Genomic DNA, 23,127 nt, shown 5'->3' with positions numbered 1-23,127 from the left:
TAATCGAAACATAAGAAGACATGGCTGCCATTAATTTTTGACTGGTCTTAGACTGTAAGACTAAAGAAAACACTGTTCTCCATAAACTCACAAAACAGGTAGTCAGCAGGTGAACTTTTATGCCCCCAAAGAATCAAATGGAGTTCAAGATGTACAAAATTTATTAACACTCTAGTAGGGTAAAATGCACCTTTTTACTCATTCCTTTTCCCTATTCATGATCGATATATAGAGTCAACAAGAAAAGAATACATCTTAACACCAGCCAAGTCATTGGTTTTGCATGCCTAGAGCAGGCTGGAGAAAATTTACACATATGGCAAAGGCCTTACCTGGTAAAGGTCACCTTCTTCTTCCTGGATGTCTTTGTTAGGCAAACTGTGTTGTCGTTCATATCCAGTTCTGCAGACACCATTGGGTTGCCTAGCTAGGTCCAGATGGTGATCACTGGTGGATGGGGTCATTCCTTGAGTGGATGGTGAATGTCCTTTGCGGGAAACTGTTTCCTTTCGATGATGGATCAATTTTCTGATAACATAGCAAAGAATCACAATGAGAAAGTAAGTTTCAGGAATGTCCAATATATCGGCGATACGACGAGCTGAAATCTGTATATATAATGAGCATCTTTTTAAAAAAATCAAGAAATAAATCAAGACTTTTCCTTAACCTATATGAAGTAAGGTATAGGAAACTAAGAAGCTCCTTATTACCCCTATGAGGAAATTCAGCTACAAAAGATTAATGCTATAGGGATGGAGACAATCTGGTCATTTTTCAAATGTTACTGGATTTAATCACAATCAGCACGGCTAATGGTGAGGATGGATGAAAACTGGACTTTAACGGTATTTATCGCTCACAGATTCTTTTAGCTTTAGAGTACCACTTTTAGTTTAGATTACAGAGCATCTAGCGCCACTGTAAGCCATCGTGTTGTCAGTTAAGAGGATTTTTGAATTAGTGATATCATAATTTGAGTAATCATCAGAGACATTTGTTTATATCAAATGTGATTCTCGAAAAGCTTCACGTTCTTCTGCTCTATCAATGCATCCTCTCTTTAACTTGACTTTTCCTACAGTCCATTTTTTCCTTTTCTTCTATAGCCTTTAATCTCATTTATCTGTAACTTTCTCTGGTTTATTTCCAGCGTACTACTGCTTTCTTAGATTCGTTCATTCACTCACTCACTCACTCATTCATCTTGATATTTAATCATTCTGTTCCACTTTTCCACTCTTTCAAATGATGTTATGTCTTCACAAACCTTGATACTAGTTTGCAAATGAATATTCAATTCTTTGGAAACAAAGGCACTCTAAGGGGGAAACCAGATGTTAAAAAATAAAGACATCACCATACCATGTGACTTAAATAAAGTGTTACATGGAGAAAAGATGAATGAAAGAAAGAGAGAGCCAGCTCTGTATCTCTTATATTACCTAACATGGTTCTAATTATGACAATGTTTCAGATAACCATATTTTCATACCGTGCTGAATATCCTTGTTTGTTTTACTTACTGAAGGACGTCCCTTTGTTCCAAGTTGTATTTTCCTCCATTCTTCATTGCCTCATTATGAATGGCTTCAATAGCTCTATCAATAGATTGCAGAACCACATCTTGTTCTAGCACCTAAGGAACACAACATATGCCACATTAAGCATATTCCTCTTCCCAACAAGGTTTATAAATAACAATATTGAATTGACAAATGTAGCCACCTTAAATCTGTTGCACAGGTAGCATCTGAAATATGCCCAATCATTTTGTAGTTATAACCCACAGTATTCATTTATAACAAAATCCATTTCCATTTACTACTTGATAAAGGTATTTGTTGGAAATTCTTTTGAAATAAACCGAATGAACCGGGTGGTATACAAAATGGCTTTTGTCTGTGTAAGATTTATTGGTAGAATAGAAAAAACATTTGTTCTGACAGCAGTGGAATATACATCACAGTTCTATTCACGCATCCTAGGCCCTGGAGTCCCTGCAATTCATTACATGAAGATCAATACCAAAACTTCAGAGGTACAAAGCAGCTCTTCAGATCAATTTCACATTCAAATTGCCATAGTGACTCTTCTACATTCATTGTAAGATAGGTGATAATTTTACATTTACCGTATCTTTTTTTGCTACCACTGCTCATTTTTGGAAAAACCAAAGGACTAGATTCCATCAATATCCTACAAATGAAAAAAATCTAGCAGCTAGAATTATACATACTGTATTTACCTTCAGGCACTAGAGAGTGTAATAACTATTCTCCAACGTAAGCCATTCAGCTAATGTAAAGTTTATGCAACACATGTCATACAAAATTATTATTTACACTCAAAATTTATGTTGAAATAATAAACAGTAATTATTCTTTGTATTACCCTCAAGTAATATTGCAAATCTTAATCACTGAACTTCCTGATGTCACCCAGCCACAGCCTATCATCAGCCTTTCAAAGTTTGGTTTCACCTAGATAGGTTCAATCCCCACAATTTCCAGACAGTAGGGTTTTATAAGAGTTACAGTTCAGTATATTTTGAAGTGAATTAACGTCAGTCCTGTATACTCTTTCTTAGGCTAACCAAATGTTACTGCTTTGAACTTAAAGATAAGGTTGAAAAGAAACAATGAACAATAAACAATATTTGAAAGAAATTATCTAAAACAACTTTCATGGAAAACATACAAATAAAATATTATTGATATGTCATTTTATTTAAATAAAACCTTCTCATACTGCTTATAAATCATCTTTCAACACCATAATGAGAAACCATAATTGTTCCATGAAGACCAAGATCAATTTATATGCATCATTCTCCAAAACATAATGTATGTTTATCAGCTAAACTGATTAATATTCAAAATATCTGTGTGAGTGATTGTTTCATATAGGCTTCCCTTGTTCTCCTACAATCTCACCTGTATTTAATTTATTCATTAAATATTTCAACTTAAATTTCCTTGAGCTGTGTTTCTGTGACATATTGCAAAACAATATGCACACAAAATACTTCCAAAACTATTATTATCAGATTAACACAGTGCATCTTTTAAAAAAGTATTATCCTTTTTCTTATAATTTAATTAACACTAGATAACTCTGCAACATGTTGGGTCATCCTTTGACAGAAACATAGTGCCCATTTCACTTTTGAATGTGGATTATAAAATTTTTGCAGCTATATTGGCAGATAGACTCAAATTTTTCCTTAACAAATTTATACACCCTGATCAGAACGGCTTCCTGCCGTCAAGGCATTTGAAAGACAATGTCAGAATTATTTTGGATGCCTTAGAATATTATGAAGCTCGGCCAGATAAACAAGTGGCCTTTATGTTTCTTGACGCACAAAAGGCTTTTGATCGGGTAAATTGGAATTTTATGTTGTCACAACTAGAAAACATGAAGTTTGGAGAAAGCTTCTTAAATGCAATTCGGGCAATTTATGTACGACAAACCGCGACAATATTGGTAAACGGAGAAGAGGCGGGTGACATTGTGATTGGTAAAGGCACAAGACAAGGATGCCCGCTATCCCCCCTATTGTTTATCCTCACATTAGAACCCCTTCTTAGAATAGTGAGAAGCGATACACAAATTAAAGGGTTACGAGCTAAAGCTCAGGAATTTAAGGTCCAGGCTTTCGCCGATGACCTTGTTTTTATCCTGGAGGACCCTATGGCGTCTGGGATACAACTTTTACGTAAAATAGAGGAGTACGGCAGGATAGCGGGGATACGTATAAACAAAGAGAAGACAAAACTGTTAATTAAAAATATGACTCTGAACCAGAAAAGGGAAGTACAAAGCCTGTTAGGGATCAACATGGCCCACAAAGTACAATATTTGGGAATTTGGCTGACGGAGAGATGTTCCTCTATCAAGGTAGATAACTATATGAAATTGCTACAACAGGTATCCAAAGATATGACTAATTGGAGTAGCAAACAATTGTCTCTGATGGGCAGGATTGCGACAGTCAAGACATATGTATTACCAAAATTTTTGTTTTTGTTTCAAACGGCACCAACTAAATTGGACAAAATTTTTTTTAAATCCTTGGAGACAATAGTGACACAGTTTATATGGCAAGGAAAGAAAGCACGAATCAAAGCCCAAACTTTGCAAAAACGCAGAGAACTGGGAGGCTTCGGAGTACCCAATTGGGAAGCATATTATAACGCAGCAATCATGACATGGGTGAAAGATTGGGTGATGTTGAATAGAAGGCGCCTATTGGCTATAGAGGGACATGACCTCCCCCAGGGATGGCATGCCTCCCTCTGGCAAGAAAGAAACACCCCCCATAGGTACTTCATGGGACATTATATTCGGAAGATTTTGATGGGGGTCTGGGAAAAAATGAGGAAAAAATATTATCTTAGGGTTCCGTGTTGGTTGGCACCATTAGAGGCCTTAACGCATCCGAGTTTATTTAATTGGACAAGAAACATAACATATAAAGATATCATGACAGAAGAGGGCAACATGAAAACAAAAATGGAATTAGAGCAACAGGGAAGGAATTTGGAATGGTGGGAATATTTACAGGTTAGAAACAGGTTTAAAAGTGATAAGGCACGTTTCGGGATCTACCCAAACCCTCAGGGGCTAGATAAGATTTTGTTTGGTGGAGACAAGAAAATGTTATCAAAGATCTACCAATTTTTGACCTGCCAAGATACTAATGAAGAGATGGACAAAAGCCTTCTAATAGTATGGGAGAGAAACCTAGGTTATGAAATTGAAATGGGCAAATGGTGGGAGCTATGGAGTAAGACCATTAAACTTACAACATCCACTGCATTCAAAGAAAATATATACAAGATGGTTTATAGGTGGCACTTCCCCCCAACGAGGTTAGCCAAGATGTTTCCTGGGTTATCTCCATTGTGTTGGAAATGTGGAAGAAAGGAGGGCACATTCTATCATATTTGGTGGTCCTGTACTGAGGCCACGAAATATTGGAAAAGGATTAAAAAATGGTTAAAAGAGGTTACCGGGGCAAACATTGAATGGAGACCTGAGAACCTGTTACTAAGCATCAAACCAGATAACATAAGCAGTTCAATATGGCACTTGAGCCTGCATATAATTGTGGCTGCAAGAATAACCTATGCACAATCTTGGAAATCCACCACTATACCGTCGGAAGATGCTATAATTAAAAAGATCTACGAATGTGCAGAAATGGACAGAATGATGGGCTGGCTGAGAGACAAAGGAGAAACAGAACATTATCTTAGCTGGAACCTATGGTATATGTGGGCGACTAGGAGAACAGCAGGGACTTAAAATGGGGAAAGTTAACGTAGGTACCGTAATAGATCCCTGAATCTTGCAATGAGAAGATGTGGCTTAGAGACCTAATAATGAGGAAAGAAAGAAAAAATTGGGCTGTGAATGACTGTCACCGTGGGGGGGGGAGGGGGGTTGTATGTTTAAAACGGCATTTGTATCTGTATGTTTTACTCTATATTGTTATGTATGATTTGTCTTGCTTATGTCGTTGTATTTATGTTGTTGTATTTTTCTTCTTGTTTTTTAAAGGTAATAATGTTTAATAAAAATTATATTTAAAAAAAAAAAAAAGAAAGAAACATAGTGCAGTCTGATGTGACCAGAATCTTCTATCTCAATTAAATTCTCATCGTGTTTATTTGTTTGTACTCTCACGTTAATCCAAATAGTGTATTATATTACAATAATTTTTGAATCAAAGTACCTAAAATCCACTAACTTAAAGAATGTATAAACATGTGGGAGCCATCACTTCATTGGCATTGAAATTTTTATAATGTTCTGGCAAGCTGTATTTGCAAAATTGTGGCAAATGCAGTGTCTCTGTAGTCCCATATCATGATTTCCAATGCTCCCTGCAGCTTCCTAAAAGCAAAGTCAATGAGGAAGCCAGCAGGAAGTCAGAAGTCACTCCCACTGCTTTTTTTGCCTGCCTATGGTCGTTCTGTTGATCTACTTAGGTAAGTAAATATTGTCCTATTATTAAAGTTTGCCACTACAATTATTTTTTTATTTATGATATACACTCTTCTTAGATGATCACAGGACCATCCAGCTTTGGGGTAAAAACAATATGGTCACTGTAAAATTTAATGTTTATTCTGGTCACATCAGACTGCACTATGTTTCCCTCAAATGATGACCGAACAGGTCTCAAGGTTATCTAGTCCAACTTAATACTGGTGTATTGGAAATGTGAAGGTGGCCAGCAGTTGATAATATGAGTTGACACGACTTTCACTGAATTCAGAGATACCTTATTCACGTGCACTTATTATACATTAGTTATCTTTCTTTACAGGCCAGCATAGGTGAAATTGCAGAAATGAATCAATTTTGAACTTCCCTGACAAAACATAGTAAGAGCAAACAAAATTATTTTGTCCCTAAATCTCCACATTTAGACTTTTGCTTTAGACTATCACCAAGAAAATGAGATTCATTTTCTGGTACCCGTTTGTCTTTATAATATTGATACCTTTTCAATAAAATCCACAGAATGTTTAGTCAAGCATTCAAGATGCTCCTCAAAGTTTCTGAACAAGGTATCTTCATCCTTTCTAAATAAAATCCTCCTTCCTCTTGCAGTCATTGCTCACAGTTTTCAGGCTACAGATGATTCAGATTTTGATACCGATCAGGAAAATACTGTATTTTCCTGAAGGGAAGATTTCCCCCCTCTCCATTATCTTTTAAATGGAAAAAAATTGTCCCAGATTTGCTGACCATATAGTAGGCAAGGCAGGGGCAACTCAACCTAAATTAGGGCTGTCTTGCTTCAACACACATATGCTACTTATCAATAGCAAACTCTTTTCTACAACCCAACCCCCAACCATTTTCTGTTTTTTATTCCCTCCCTCCTGTCAATACACATTAAAAAAAATCTCTCCTGCAAAGTACTTCGCTAAATGTCATTCTTCAAAACACCATGGTTGTTTAAATGCCAGTCACATCAAAGAACTTGTTCAGCAGTCTAGAATAATCATATCTTTCAGAAAAACATTATTCTAGACAAATGGAATCTTATGGGCTGTGCTGACAGAACCAAAGATGGATGCAGGCGTGTGCTCTGCATGTAATTTACATATTTAAGGCAATGGGCCTATTACAGATATGACAATTCCCTGAAAAAATTTACCTTTCAAACCAAGCTTTTCTTTTCCTTTGGGAAGGAAGATAAAATACAATAATATTCCACTTCTTCCTTGTCACTCCCAATTTAGAGGAAACAGCCCAGACCCAAAGCCATTTCATTTCAAAGGTCACGTAATGAATTAAAAGCAAGATGCTTCTTATATTGAGAAAAAGGCTTTGCAATAACGTGCCACACATGTCAAGGACAATTTGAATGCTTTCCCTGGCTAGCTAAGAAACAAAAACATCAAGCAAATATCTGGATGGGGTTTTTTACCATGTTGTCCTGTGCAGACATAATATTTAACCATTATCTGCTCTAAACTTGCTTTGCTGTTTTAACCCCAATTAAAATTTAAATCAAAGTGGCAACTGTTAAATGAAACATCCCATTTATTACACATCATCACAAAAAAAGTGCTTTACCCTATTAAATGTCACTTCCTTCAGTGCTTCCAGTTAAAAGGTTCCAGAATTAGTCATCACCACAGCAGATCAAAACATTTGCCAAAATCACATTGGCCTGATGGAAGTGTCACCCTTTTTATTTTTAATGCAAAACATGGTCCTTTGAATTCCTGATTTCATATCCTTTTTGCTTTGATGTGCAACATGAAAATGATTTAAACAGAAATATAGTATAGAAGTAATAGTCAAACAAATAGCAAACAGAATCCTTTTTAATGTCTAATTCCTAAGCATGTTACTGGTACTCAGAGACAACATTTAAAGCCAAGGAAACTAGCAAACAATTGGTTTACTGCAACAGGTTTCTAAAACAAAAAGGATTTCCATTCTCCTAACTTGTATGAGAAAAAAGATTGATTAGAAATTAGTGGTACACAGAGGGAGCCAGCACTTATCTTCATGCATGGAATTCTACTTCTTTCCTGTAGCCATCACCTGAACAGAGAGGGCAGTCAGTCACATTGTCCAATATGAATGTGTATTCAGAAGAGAGAATAAGAGTAATACACTCAAGCTTCTTCTCTTATGGGGAAATATATCATTGCAGTGAACAATTATTAAACATTAATTAAAATTAATTGAAATATATTAGATGAAAATACCAAGCTGTTCCTACTCGCTGCTATGATAAACTGGAGGCAGAAAATGCACAGTGCTAACTTACAACGGACAACAGAACTTTCCCAATAAACTGGATTAAATATATTTGACTTTTCCTTTGATAGGTTGATGGTTCATTTATGTAGTTTACATTATTGGGTCTTATGAGAACCATACATGCATAACCCCTTAGTTATGGTAGTGAGGTCAGGTAGGTATTTTACCCTGCCAATCCTGAAAAACTCTGCCTTGAAATAAATCTAGATAAATGGTAACATTCTGTCTTAGTGAGCTTTTTTCTTTCTGTGACTGTCTGGGTAAGACCAAGTAGAACCATATTGCCAATAGCAAGGATGACATGTTAGTTGAAAATTCACTTTTCAACTGATTATACATAAAACTGAAGCTGAAAGAAATGAGTAATACGACCTCCATTCAAACACAGAAATGCTTTTAAATCAAAATGAGATAAATCAAAATCCCAACATGATTTCTGTTGTGGCCTGGCAGGAGCCGTTGGAGCTGCCACCAGACTCCGACAGCGAGGGGCCCTCTGAGTCGGCTCTGGAGGATGTGGAGGACCCTGGACAGGGTTCCGACTCCGAGCAGGGCGCAGAGAGACTGGTTGGCCACCAGGTGGCACCTGAGCCTTGGATCAGTGGGGAGGAGACAAGAGAGTGTGATCCAGAAACCACCTGTGAGTTGTTCAGGGATGCACGCTGTCGAAGGGCTACTCGGCGTCAAGAACAACTACGTAATTACAGGAGGTAATTACGCTCAGCTGATGGTCATTAAGCTCCTCTCCCAGACTATAAAAGAGACTGCTTGTGCCATGCCCTTCTTGCAGAAATCAACGTTTGACTAAAGAGAAACAAACTTGGCAGGCTGGATTGCTGCCAGAGGTTGTTTGCATTGCTGCCAAGGTTTGTCGGACTTGCTGCCAAAGTCCTTATCTGTTTGTTTATTTGGCTTTCAGCCACCAAGAATCTGGTCTTGTTATTAAAAGACATTCATTTTATGCTTGTCTCGGCTTTCATTATTGGACAGAGGAGGGGGTCAGAACAATTTCCATCAACTCTTCTAAAAAAATGGATGCCTTACGTACTTCTCAAACAGCATATTTTACCAGGGTACAGAAAAGCAATTTAAATATTAAGTCAAAACACAAACCCCAGCTCCTGGAAGAATTAAACTTAGTAAATGGTAAATAGTAATAGCAAACCACTTACTTAACTAAAACATTTATACTGTCTTCTACTCATGTTAACTAAGAGAAAATTATTCATTTGTTAGATTTACATTACTCCTTTCCTTCAGGATATCTTCAATGCATCTTATCATTTGATATAATGGAACAGCTTCTATGAAACCTATTGAAAACTAGTATTCTGCACTGAGATTAAATCAGATTATTTATATAAAGCCTCTTACAGCTTCCTTATAAAGTCACACCTTCTTTTTTCTACTCCATCATTGCATGCAAATTAAGAGTATGTATGAATACACCGTAAGCAGAACCCAATATTATTTTTCATTTTTAGCAGAAAGAGGAAGGATGCAAAAGGCCACACTCGCAGAAAAGATTTCTTTGCAGAACTGTGGTATTTGCCCTAGATTCTTAGATACATGCATGGGCTTGACAGGAAAGGAAATGAGAGGAAGAATAAAATGACCTCACTCCCAAGCTGAAACTTGGTTCATTGCTTGATCGATGGCCAACATCAACACATAGTTATGAAAGAAAAGCTGCCTGCCATCACACAATCCCCTGTCAGCAACCAAAATGACCAGCTGCAAAGAGGCAGGCATTGGAGAGAAAGAGATCAATGAAACCAGCGATAAGGCTGGGTACTTATGAAGACTCCCGCATGAAGAAAGAAGCAAAATATCATTTGCAAGTTATGAGGTACATAGGTAAATCTATTTGTGTATTTTAATAAAACACTAATGATGGAAAGGCACCTCTTTGTCACTCAGGGGACAAACACAAAAGAATGCGCCACTAGATACATTTTTTCCCTGCTAGATGTGAGGAAAATGTACAAAGAGAATAGTAAACTAGAGATCCAAATCCCAAGGATTCTCTTAGCAGCAAACGGAAAAGAATTGAAGGGCTCAACAGAGCAGTCTGCACGTCTCCCTACAAAGCTGTCATTGTAAAATGTAAAGATATCAGCACAAACTTTAAAGAAACCTTGAGATGTTTTCTGAATGCATTTCATTGTGATCTAAAGGGCACGGTTTTGTTTTCTTCTATAAGACACGACTATGTTAACTACAGAAATTTGTTGGGTTATTCCCTAAAATGGATATTATTCTGGGACTATCATGTTCTGACAAAAATGGATGCAAGCGAATTATTCTTAAAAGTAATTTCAAAATGCATTTAGAAGTAAATTTTAAATCACAATCACCATGGGTATGTAGCAAGAGATTTGGGGTATCATTATTATTATTTTTTGCCCTAAGTATGCAGAGAAGCATAACAGCTATTGCAGGGAGGTTTATTTGCAAAAACTATGCATACTGGGGATGTTTTATACCAGACATAAGCCAAAACGGACTTTTTTATTTCAGGTGCAGATGGAAACATACTGTAGTTGTTCTGCATAATTCAAAATGTTCTCGTGTAGTTGTTTTGATCAGAAATTGTCTTTTATTTCAGGAGGAATTTTATCTTTTGAATCTTCCTATCTGGTGTAATGAGGAAGGAGATTGGTCATTCTGTTATCTCTTGCTTGTCTGACTGTCTGTTAACCTATCTACCTGTTCTGAATGGATCAGCTCCAGAATTTTGGCAGTTTGCAACAACATTTATAAATAAAACATCCATCATATGCAGGTGATCTCCAGGATATCCATAATTGGCAATGCGTAAAAACATTATTTTCTTTCCTAGTAAACCAACCCTATTCATTTATTTATCTTTCTCTCAATACTGCATATGCACATGGGTATAAGCATATATAAGAGAACTGGAACTAAAATGGTTACAGTGATATGGTATAACTTCTCATTTTAAATGTCTTTATCTCTGAAACACATGAATGAACCTCAAAAAGAAGATATGTCCTTTTACAAAAAAATAAGACACAGAAGCCACTTCCATAACTCAGCATAAGACAGAAGCACTTCTTTTTATTAAATACCAAGCTAGCATATTTTTCTGTGGTTTTTTTAAACCTTGAAAAGTAATTTTCTACTCATCCATTTTCCCATCCCATTTATTACATTATTGATTTTTTTAATCTATTCTCCTGAGTCCCATATTTCTCAAACAGGCCACTTATCCTTTCTTTGCAGTTAGTCCATATTTGAAAATACATATGATTTGACTTCCGGGGAAGAAAAGTCGAACTGAAGAAGCGTAGCCGATGACTGTGCTGAATGAAGAACCAGAGATTAGGTTGGCTCTTCATAATTCTTCTCCAGACAAGAATTCAGAAATTGCTCACAAGGGATCTATACAATTTGCTCCTGGCAAGGAACAGCAATGCAAAACATCATCTTTTCTAGTCACTTTTAGAAATTGCTTGTTAATGACTGTTCAACTATGAGGAAACTTTGGATCCACAAGTTTTAGAACATGTGGGTGGAGATCCTTCAATTCTTAACAACAACAAAAACCCAACAACCCCTTTTAAATACTGTACAATTTTAAAGATGTTTCAAAAAAATTTAGAATAAACAACAAAAGGATGATTAGAATGCTGATTCTAGAAAGTTATAGGTGGACTAAGGGTCCAGATGGATTTGAAGTAAGAGTTTGGAATTAACTGTGAGAATTCTTCTTATGGGAAAGTGCTTTTATTTTGAAATGAAAGGATGAGACTTGGAAGATTGGACACTAGAACTAGAAAGAACTAGAGATTATAATTAAAGGATAACACCTAAATTTAACTTACTATTATGACCCACTTATGTCCACGATTGGGCCCAGAATCTCAGTTGTCGGAAGTCATTAACTAACTGTGCAGGTTGTCAAACTGTACACTGAAAGAGGGCCCAGGCCTCTCAAGCATGATGGGGTGAGAGAAGTGCCTGAGCCCCTCACCAGAGCTCCAGGACCTCTCCCCACCTCATTTATACCCAGGTCCACATACCTTTGCATTGTTCTATAGCTGCTGACTACAAAAGACCACCTGGCCCACCCTGAAAAAGGGCGTTGGTACTTACCTGATACGCCTCTTCTCATAGTGGGGGGAGGAGTATCCAGAATGGGTTTGACTTTGTCCTCTCATGATTGGGTGAGTCAGATAAGCTCTTTGGGTAACGCCCCCCTGGGCAGCAGGTATCCCAGATTTGACGAAGAGCTCCATCCGACTCGTTGCACCATTCACTCCAGACTCTTAATTCAGTTCTTAGCTTTTATCGTCTTCAACATCCATATTTATATTTCATAAAACTGTGAACATAAAACTTAGTCGTACAAACATAGTCAGGGGGGGACTGGATACTCCTCCCCCCACTATGAGAAGAGGCGTATCAGGTAAGTACCAACGCCCTTTCTCCATAGTGAGGGGGGAGGAGTATCCAGAATGGGACGTACCAAAGCCTGCACGTCCCTAGGGAGGGAGACCCAAGAGGCCCCATGTCCCCCGCTCATGCCAGTTGAGGCGTGGGCCCGGCCCTGTGAACCGCCTGCAATGCCCTGCGCCCAAAGAGGCTTCTGCTGAGGCAAAAGAGTCCAGTTTATAGTTCCTAGCAAAGGGAGAGGGGGAAGCCCACGTGGCTGCCCTGCAGATTCCGGCCAGGGGTGTCTGTGTGGCCCAGGCCCTGGCTGCGCTCCGCGTGGAGTGAGCTGTGATATGATTGGTGTCTGTAAGCCCTGCGATTGGTATGCAGTGGCAACGCAGGTTCGCAACCACCTACCTAATGTGGTGGAAGTCACCCTGTTACCCAGGCCCCTATTTGGAGGAGACAAACAGGGCTTCGGATTTCCTGTCTGGCCTGGTTCTCCTGAGGTAATCTTCAGAGCCCTCCTTACGCCCAGAGAGAACCACTTCTTTCCTAACAGGTGGGAAGTGTCTGGACAGAAGTTGGGCAAATCAGTTCCTGGGTTTGATGAAAGCAGGGGCCCACCCTGGGGATGATGGACGTAACCCCACTCTGTCTTGGTGGAAGAAGCAGAGATCCTCCCCGGAGGACAGAGCTTGCAGTTCGGATATATCTGCCTGGCGGAGGGGATGGCCACCAGAAAGGCCACCGTGAGAATCAGGAACTTAAGGGAAATTGTTCGTAACGGCTCAAATGGAGCGCCTATTGGAGCGTTCCCTACCCTGTGTAAGTCCCAGGAATGGAACCTGAATGCTGTGTGCGGATTGGGGTTGGAAGCTCCCTTGAGGAATTGCCTGACCATAGGATGGTAAGTCAGGCTCTGGTTCCTGCCACGCAGGAGAACTGGTGAGATGGCTGAAACCTGTCTCCTAATTGTGTTAGAAGCTAACCCTCTATCCCGGCCTGCCTGGAGGAGGTCCAGAATCTGAGGCACTGAGGCCTGGCTAGGATTGTGCCCCAGGAGATTACACCATGAGGCAGAGGCCTGCCACATGGAGCCATAGATACGCTCTGTGAAGAGTATGCGGGCAGTCTGGATAGTCTGCATCACCCTGGGGGGAGGAGGTCTTTCCCCAGGGTGCTCCGCTCAAGAGCTAAGCAGTCAGCTGGAGCCATTGAAGGTCTGGGTGCTCCAGCGGACTCCTGGTTAAGGGATATTCCCTCCTGGGGGATTCTCCATGGCCTCTCCACTGAAGCGCTGGAGATCTGCAACCACAGCCTCCGGGGCCAGTGAGGCGCCAAAAGAACCCCTTCCGCCCCCTCCCGAAGGGTTTCCCATATGACCCTGGGAATCCGACAAGGTATACTGACAACCCCTGGTCCGGGGGCTTTGCAGATCGTCCGCCCCTTCTGCCCCCCCCCCATGTCTGGTACCTGGAGAAGACCCTCAGGAGCTGAGCGTTGAGGGGCGTGGCGAATAAGTCGATCTCCGGGTGTCCGAAGCACTCTGCCAGCTCCTTGAAGGTTGATGGCTGCAGCTTCCGCTCCAAGTTGTCCCCTTGGTCCGGTTGAGCCAGTCGGCTCTGATGAACCCACCCCTGCTGTATGTTCTGCCCTCAGCGAATGTTGTCTAAATTCATAGGCTATCTGAGGTGCTTCTGCGATCTCTCATAGTCGGGCATCCCATTCTGAGTTTGTGGTGGGTTCTGGCATGGGGACCAGCCTGTCTGACCCTTTTTTTTCCCCCGGCCATAAGGGTGCTATGATTCTATGGCTAGGATTAGCGCAGAGATATTCAGAATGTAAACACAGACGGAGTTTAATGGGCGGCCACTAGAGTGTGTGTAAAGATGGAGTGAGGGGAGCTAAGGCTCACAATAAAGGCCTGCCACAAAGGTAAATTAATAATAATAACAACAAGAACCACAACCACAATAATAATAATGAAATAGAATAAAATACAAAAGGGGGCATCTTCCCGCCTGATAAAACCAAGAAAGATTAAGGAAACGATTGGTCCCTTGCTGGGAGAAGTGGCCCGAAGGTGACAAGCAGCAGGGGTAAAGCCGAAGTATTTCAAGAACAGCATCCCAAATTCAGATTAGGAACCCAAGATGAGATAGGGAAGAAATGGTAGCCTGTCTATCTTAGGCAAGGTCCAATTCCCAGGACCGGGTGGGTTACACCCAGGGGTCTGAAGGAGCTGGCGGACAAAATCTCCAAACAACTGAAACTATATCTATCAGAGATCCTGGAGTACCGGAGAACCACTATAGAATTGCTGATGTGATTCCCCCCCTTCAGAAAGGAAGAAAAACCGTCTCGAGAGCCCAAGGCCAACATGGGTTTGTCAAAAACACATCATACCAGACTGGCCATATTAGATTACGGTGACAACCCTAGTGGACCATAGGAATGCCATTGATATAGTTAACTTGGACTTCAGCAAGTCCTGATAAGGTAGACCATAACCTACTATTAGATAAAGTAGAAGAATGTGGGTTAGACCTAGTCACCCCAGGTGCCTTGGTAACTGGTGCACCCACCTGTACTCCTCAATGGAACTGCCTCTTCATGGAGGGAAGAGTGCAGGGAGTCTCCCAAGGTTCAGTGTTGAGCCCAGTACTCTTCAACATCTTCATCAGTGATTTGAATGAGGGTGTTAGGTGTGTAAGCTAACATTTGGGATAGCAAAATATATGTCATGATAGTAGTACTGTTTCTTTAAGAACTGCTGTTATCTCAAGCGGTCATAAGAAGGAGCCAGAATGACTGTTAGCTCTCTGTTTGTTAACGGCTGATGGGGGGGGGGTCATCAGGTTAGCAGATGACCCCAGGCTGGCCGGAATAGCCAACACTTCAGAATACAGGCTAAAGCTACAGAAGGATCTTGATACCCTTGAACATTGGGCACTACCTAGGAAAATGGGATTCAAGGAAGTAAGGTTCTACCTTTAGGCAATGAAGGTGAAGTGCACAGGTACAGGATACCTTGCTCCACAGTAGTAACTGTGAAGGGGATCTTGGGAGTCCTAGTGGACAACCCCTTTAATGTGAGTCAGCAGTGTGCAACAGCTGCCAGAAGAGCAACCCAGTTTTTGGCATCATAAACAGAGGAATAGAATCAAGCTCCCATGAAGTGTTAATCCCACTTTATAAGGTCTTGGGAGGCCACACTTGGAATTCTGCACTCAGTTTGGTCCCCATGATGTAGAAGAGATGTGGAGACTCTTAAGGAGAGTGCAGAGACGGCAACAGGGGATCAGGGTACTGGAGACTAAAGCCTATGAAGAACGGTTGCAGGAACTGGGTAGGTCTAGTCTACTGGAAGGAAGGACTAGGGGAGACGTGATAGCAGTGTTCCAATATCTCTGGGATTGCCACAGAGAAGAGGCTGCCTGACTATCCTCTAAGGCACTTGAGTGCAGAACAAGAAGCAATGGGTGGAAACTAAACAAGGAGAGAAGCAACTTAGAGCTGAGGAGAAATTTCATGACAGTTAGAACAATTAATCAGTGGAACAACCTGCCTCCAGACATTGTGAGAGCCCCAACAGTTTTTAAGAAGCTGTTGGGTGGCAATGACAATAGCAATAGCAGTTAGATTTATATACCGCTTCATAGGGCCCTCAGCCCTCTCTAGGTGGTTTACAGAGTCAGCCTAATCAACCATAGGAAGCCATTTGTCTGAAATGGTATAGGATATCCTGCCTGGGCAGGGGATTGGGCTAGAAAGCCTGCAGGTTCCTTCCCATTCTGCTATTGTATTGCATAGTATTGTATTGTATTGCATTAGCCGTTTGCCTAGTCACCCCCACCCTTGGAAGGTCTTCAGTAACCTGATTGGGGGCTCCATTGGGAGCTGCACTTTAGCAGCTGGGCTGAATATTCTCCCCCCCCCTGCATTTTTCCAGGCTGCAGGGGGCTGCTGGCTTGGGATTAACAAAACAAAACACAGTTTTTGCTACTGGGGCCAGTAGGCCTCTCGCCTCTCCCGTTCTGTCTCCTAATTAAAGGAGAGTTTTCTTAAGGGGGAATCAAGAATTAGCCACGGCAAACACAGCTTGCTACTGATGCCCATCAGTCTCTTGCCCCTCCCGCTCTGTCTCCTAATTAAAGGAGAGCTTTCTTAAGGGGGAATCAAGAATTAGCCACGGCAAACACAGCTTGCTACTGATGCCCATCAGTCTCTTGGCCCTCCCGCTCTGTCTCCTAATTAAAGGAGAGTTTTCTTAAGGGGGAATCAAGAATTAGCCATGACAAACACAGCTTGCTACGGATGCCAGTCAGCCTCTCGCCCCTCCCGCTCTGTCTCCTAATTAAAGGAGAATGTTCTTATGGAGGAAGCCTTCTCCTGTTACTTGGCAGCCAGAAAGGTAGGGGGGGTGGTTCTTCCTGCAAGCCTTGTGGCAGCTGCCTTTGTGATTCAACAAGGAGGTAGGCTTGGGGGGGGGGGTTGATCCACCACCTGCCTCTTTAACTCCTTGATAGGCCTCCTTTTGGCCCTTTGCTGCCTCCCTCGCTCTTGGCTAATGCCTCTGCGATCGTCTCTCACCTTTGTAAGGTCTCCTCAAGTGGTGGTTGTTGTCCTGCCGGCCTCCTGAGCTGCTGGGGGCCGCCATCTTGGACCACGTGGCTTCAAGATGGCCCCCGGCTCCAAATTCAAAAGGCTCCTCTTTGCTTGAGCACATGGAAATGGCTTTTGCCTTTGCAGGCTTGCCATGCGGCTGCCGCTCATCTCCCGCAGCTGTTTTAAAGCCTTTCCAGCTCTCACCTTGTCCACTGGTGATAGCTGCCAGCACAGGTTTTCCTTTTTAAAAACCCTCGTGGCTGAGGGGAGCGGAGGAGCGCTTCTGCTCCTGAGAAGCCTCTCATCAAGGGCTGCCTCTAGGAGGCATGTGTGCCTGGTTCTCCTGCTTGCCCGGCAACGGTCCTCACAGAGTGACTCCATCTCACTCAATGGCCAGGGCAGCGTGCCGCCCCAGAGGGCTTGTGGCAATCCAGTCGTTGCAGGAGGAGGCTGTGTGCGATGAAGGGAGGCAGGATTTGCCGGGTCCAAGTTTATTTTCTTTAATCCTTTGTAAATTACTGGAGGTCTGGAGAGGTGCAACCTTTCCCTTGATTGGGGTGAGTCAAATCTGGGATACCTGCTGCCCAGGGGGCGTTACCCAAAGAGCTTATCTGACTCACCCAATCATGAGAGGACAAAGTCAAACCCATTCTGGATACTCCTCCCCCCTCACTATGGAGAATGGGCCCAATTCTCATGATGGCTCAGAAAGTTCCTTCTTCAAATCATGCAATTTGGAGAAGGGGCCTTCCAAAGGACTGCAATAACAATTGGTGTTCACTAGCATTTTCACCAAATTTGAGGTCCTCTCCTTCAGCACAAGGAATTTCCCCTCTGGAGAAATTTAACAAATCTAAGCTTTTCACAAGACTGGCATTTGTGGAGGGGAAAATGGTAGTGAATGCCAGACTTGTGAAAAGGTCAGAGAGCTGGCATTTGCTAGCATTTTCACCAGATTTGAGATTGTTCCTCCAGCGTGTGGAAGGATGTCTCCTCCCTGCACAGAGAGAAGGGGAAATCTTACAGCACTGGGAGAATATATCTCAAATCTTCCATCTCCTCCACTTGCAACCTTTCCCGGCCATTGATGTTCCAGGAAAGCTGGCAGGGAAGACTGCAAATAATGATCACATGATGGCCAGTCATAAATGTGAATAGTTTGCCAAGAGCCCAAAATACAATCATAAGATTGTAGAGGACAAATATGTGCCACTATTTACATAGATCATTATGCCATTTCTCAATGTCTATTAGCACTTAAGGCAAAAATTGATTACCTTATGGCTAAAATGCTAGGTTCCACCACAAAACCGCGCTCGACTAAACCGCGCCCAACTAAACCGCGTCGCTGACGTCATCAACAGGGCGACAACAGCGCGGAGACAGAAGCACGCTGTAAACCCTAAACCTAAAATTAACCCCTAAACCTAACCCCCCTAAACCTAATCCCAAACCTAACCCTAAACCTAACCCTAAACCTAACCCTTACCTTAAGTTGAATCAGCTTGCTTTCAAAGCGCTATTTAAAGCGCCCTTCTTTCTCCGCGCTGTGTTGTCACCCTGATGATGACGTCAGTGACGTGGTTTAATCGGGCGCGGTTTTGACGGGTCACGAAAATGCTACATTAAAAAAAAGAGTTCTATAATTCCATACATGGAAATTAAATTGTGCATGCATTACTCTGAAAGTAATCGAAGAAAAATCTACAATAAAACACATGCAAACTATTGTACGGGCTATCTGTTGAATAGCTTATAGACCTTCATAGCACGATTTGGAGATACTGTAGATTAACATAATATAGGGTTCCTCCTGTAAATGTCTTTGGGCGATTTAATTTTCTCAAGTTTACAACCGCCATTTAAAGTTGAGAAGACATTGACTTCCTTCAATAGCTAAGGACTCAGATAAAGGTCAGGGTGGACTGTACAGATCTGTTAAATAGTACATATTTCTTTGAGATCCTAATTTATTCTGGATCTGTTTTATGAAATAGTCCTAACAAGTGCTATGTGTTAATTTTTCTGTCTATTCCTAGTAAATGTGAGATATTTCTACTAATTTTAAAACCACATTGTTAATCCTGATAATGATTTATCTCTTCCATCTCATTTCTCATCAAACAATATAAAGATATGTGATATATTGGAAGGAAAAAGTGAGACTGGAATAAAATTATAAAATGCAGTGATTACCACTGAGCTGATCTACTTGAGAAGGGGAGGGTAGTACATCTATTCTGCTTCCAAACTGTTAATGAGCTTTCTGTAGCCTTCCCTCCCAGGTGACCAACAAATGTGTAAAGATTCAATCGGGTCCTGTGATTTCCAGCTAGCATAACCTTTAGTTTAGGGAAGGTCAGCTTAGAGAAGATAAAACATACTTGCTTCATTTGAAACTTGACAGCAATTATTATTGCTGTTCTTTGTACTGTTGATTAAGTTACCTCACCAAATATATGTTAAATGGAAGAAAGTAAGTCCTACAATTGTACAAGCTACAATCCTCTCTATAACTATTCCAAACTCCATATTTCTTTTCCTTTTAGTGGTAAAAAAACCTTTGCCTTATACAAAGGGTTGCAGTAATACAAATAAACATGGAAGAAAAGTTGAGATGAGTAATATATGAGCAATTATTATATGTCATATGCATTAAATGGCTTTCCTACATGGAATAATTCACAATGAATTTATTCATAAAATGTGTGAGATGTTATGTATGAACATCCAAAATATAATTGTGCAATCTCACAATTAAATTCACCAAATTAAATGGAGAAAATGCCTATTAAAATTCTTTTTTAGGCTTATAAAATCAGTAACAGAGTGACTCTTACCTAGCAATTAATTAGAGGAATGATTTAAATGTACATAAATTCATTCATGATCTCAACTCATAATTGTGATTAACTTAATGATTATGGTCTACTGATAGCAATATATAGCAAGCAGTAACTTTGGATATATTCAAACATAGATGTTTGACTAACCAAAACATTGCATCAGTCTTTCACACCATCTAGGCACATTTGCTTATGCAAATATTTCACAAAAACTAAACATCTGCAGTTTAATTGTATATATAGCATATTTTAGGTTCTGTACCTGCAGACCTTGGTTCTAAAGAACTAAAATAAGCGATCAGCTACATATTCACAATACATTTATACAAATCCTCAGAATGTTGAGCAATTATTCCAATCCCTCTTATTTTTAGCAATCCACATTTGTATGAAGACTGCACTACAAACACATGCCCTATCTGCTCTGGTAGAGAAGGAGACAGAAAAAGGCAAGGATACAGGTAATTGAGAGAAGAGATAAATATAGTCTAGCCAACGACATCCAGCTTCTCAGTGATACTCTCCATAAAAGCCACATATTAGAGAAACAGACACAGAGAGAAAAAACTTTACTCCAATGACAGATAAAGAAAAACATATGGGGAAAAAAGAAACTTTTCACAAAGAACACAGCCAAAAGGATAAATACGTTCCACTCACTCACATAACATTGCTCTTGTGTCTTCCCTGATAAACATCTTACACCATTTATTTAAAACAGGGAAGAAAAAGGAATGTTTGCATCATGAACAATGGCACCTTCAGTTCTCTTAGAAACTATTTTACAGTTCCACCTAGGACACAAACAAAAGAGGGGGAAAAGAAACTTCAAGAGATTGTAACTATTTAGGCAAAAGAAAAACCAACATTTCCTAACCGTGCTCAAATCTTCCCTTACATAAAATGCTTGATTTTACTTAATTGATTTTGCTTCCTCGCAAATCAGCTTTCCCCCTTAAATAACATGAAGGACCTTTCTTGCATCTATTTGGCAGGAGAGCCCATTAAAGCATGGAAGCAAGTCAAAAGATGTTTAGCACATTGTTATATAAAAGGAAGCCCTCTTCACAGCTGTGTAATAAGTGGTAGTAGCAAGCCTGGTGTGAACATAATTCACCAATATAATCCGATGATTCCTGAAAAGAAAAAGGGAGTCACGTGGACTCAGAAGGTAATAATATGTGTCAACGGCGATTTAATTAAACCATGGCAGATACAGAAGGGAACAAGACATGAATAAACATATTGGATAACTTTGAGAAATAGGAGATTATTAGAGTTGGAAAGCTATAAGACTTGACATTTGGGTGACTAGCTATCTATGGTATGATAAAGATTAATGTAGATTTTAATAATCACTTCATTAGGCGGCAATATTGAGTTTGAAATAGGTATAAAGCAAGATTGACTCCCAAGAGTCCTTTATGGTTGTCACCCGAAAAAGCTTTTTTAGAAAAGAAATGATAGTTACACAAACTTGGCTGACTTACAGTATTGACCATTTTTGAAGGAAAACCTAAATTGAAATCAATAAAAATCAAGAGAACAACTGGAAATGGAAGGTCATACTTGTCAATGATTTGGTCATGTTCAGTTGACAGAAAAGTTTAAATTGGACAAGAATTATTACGATTTTACAAATGAGAAGACTGACTTTGAATTGGATTGGACTAATGAGGAACATGTTATTGATAATATGTAGCAGCCACCCAGTGATAGTGAGATGGGTAGCATATAAATGTAATAAATAAATAAAAATATTGTACACTTATTGAAAATGAATATGGAAGATGAACAAATTAAAAACTGTATGAGCAAATGGGCCAAAATGTTTGGATTCAATACAATGCTTTATTGATGGAATATCTAATCCTCAAAGAACCTTTAATGCAGGGGTGGGTACCAGTAATTAATTTTTAGAAAGAGTCACATGAGACACTAGGATATTGTGGAAAGTCAAACCAATATGAAGGCATGTAGGCACATACGCACACACACAAAGAATTTTTTTAAAAATAGCAGTCACCTTCAAAATAAAAGCTACGCAGTTGTATTGTGTGCATGGCATACACTTATTTATATTTGATTTCTAATTTCATACAGGCTAGAAAGGGCTGGATGTGGCCCAGTGGATTTAAAATGCTTTAATAGAATTTTCTTTCTCAAGTACTATATTTTTAAATAAAATATTGACAAATATAGTCTTATTTTCATTTTAATCTTATATCATAGGATGTCCTTGAGACATGACCTTAATGGTGCTTGCCCATTATGGTTAAATGCTGTGGTGGTCATTACATGAAACATCTGATCTAATGATTCCCCCCATCCTTGGTCTTCCAATCCAATTAATTGTTAAATGAATTATCGGATTAAGTGGAGCAGAGGGAAGGAGGCCCTTGAATGCCTAGCACAAGCCCAGTCCCACCTGCTCTGGCCCTCCCAAGGCCTTCCCCCATCCCACCTTGAGATGCCCTTTGCTCTGCTTTCTGCCAACTGGCTCTTCCCCCCCCCCCCACCTAGCCTTTTACCATTTTCACCATTTCTCCACAGTTTTTTTCCAACGCCCACCAGGTCCCACTAGACCTAAGGCCCGATTCCCACTCACCAGGTCAAATACAGCCTCCTCCGCACATTTTGAAGAGGTCCAAGGCCATTCAGAGCACTGGAATGGATTACTTTTGTATGTGACCACATAGTGCTGTTCTGGAAGTGGCTACCATTTTGTCCTACTCACAAGATTGGAATGAAATTGGGGTTGGAATGAAATGGCAGTCGCCAGACAAACTGCTTTGTTATGCTGTCTTAACAGGGCCTACACAGCACTGTAAACGTTTTCTGCAGCATTCAGGAGCTTCTGCAGCACTTGCAGACCTCATCAAGGCCGCAAAATGAAGCAGTTTGTCAGGAGGATACCATTTTGTCCCTGTCCACAAGGAGGTGGGACAAAATGGCAGTTGCATTTGGGTTG

The 23,127-nt window shown here is 40.4% G+C and overlaps 1 protein-coding gene across 1 annotated transcript in view; it reads right to left on the bottom strand.

The window, feature by feature from the left end:
- NCKIPSD (NCK interacting protein with SH3 domain) overlaps nt 1-23,127 on the bottom strand; it is a 116,116-nt gene that overhangs the window by 51,566 nt on the left and 41,423 nt on the right. Inside the window, exons 2-3 of the mRNA XM_032211309.1 lie at nt 1,527-1,639; nt 333-528 (exon numbers count right to left, since the gene is read on the bottom strand). Of these exons, the coding sequence (XP_032067200.1) occupies nt 333-528; nt 1,527-1,639 (309 nt within the window). The remainder of the gene's footprint in view (nt 1-332; nt 529-1,526; nt 1,640-23,127) is intronic.

This window comes from Thamnophis elegans, chromosome 2, assembly GCF_009769535.1.
Source record: "Thamnophis elegans isolate rThaEle1 chromosome 2, rThaEle1.pri, whole genome shotgun sequence".
NCBI classification, from domain to species: domain Eukaryota; kingdom Metazoa; phylum Chordata; class Lepidosauria; order Squamata; family Colubridae; genus Thamnophis; species Thamnophis elegans.
This window is presented reverse-complemented; position numbering and strand designations above follow the sequence as displayed.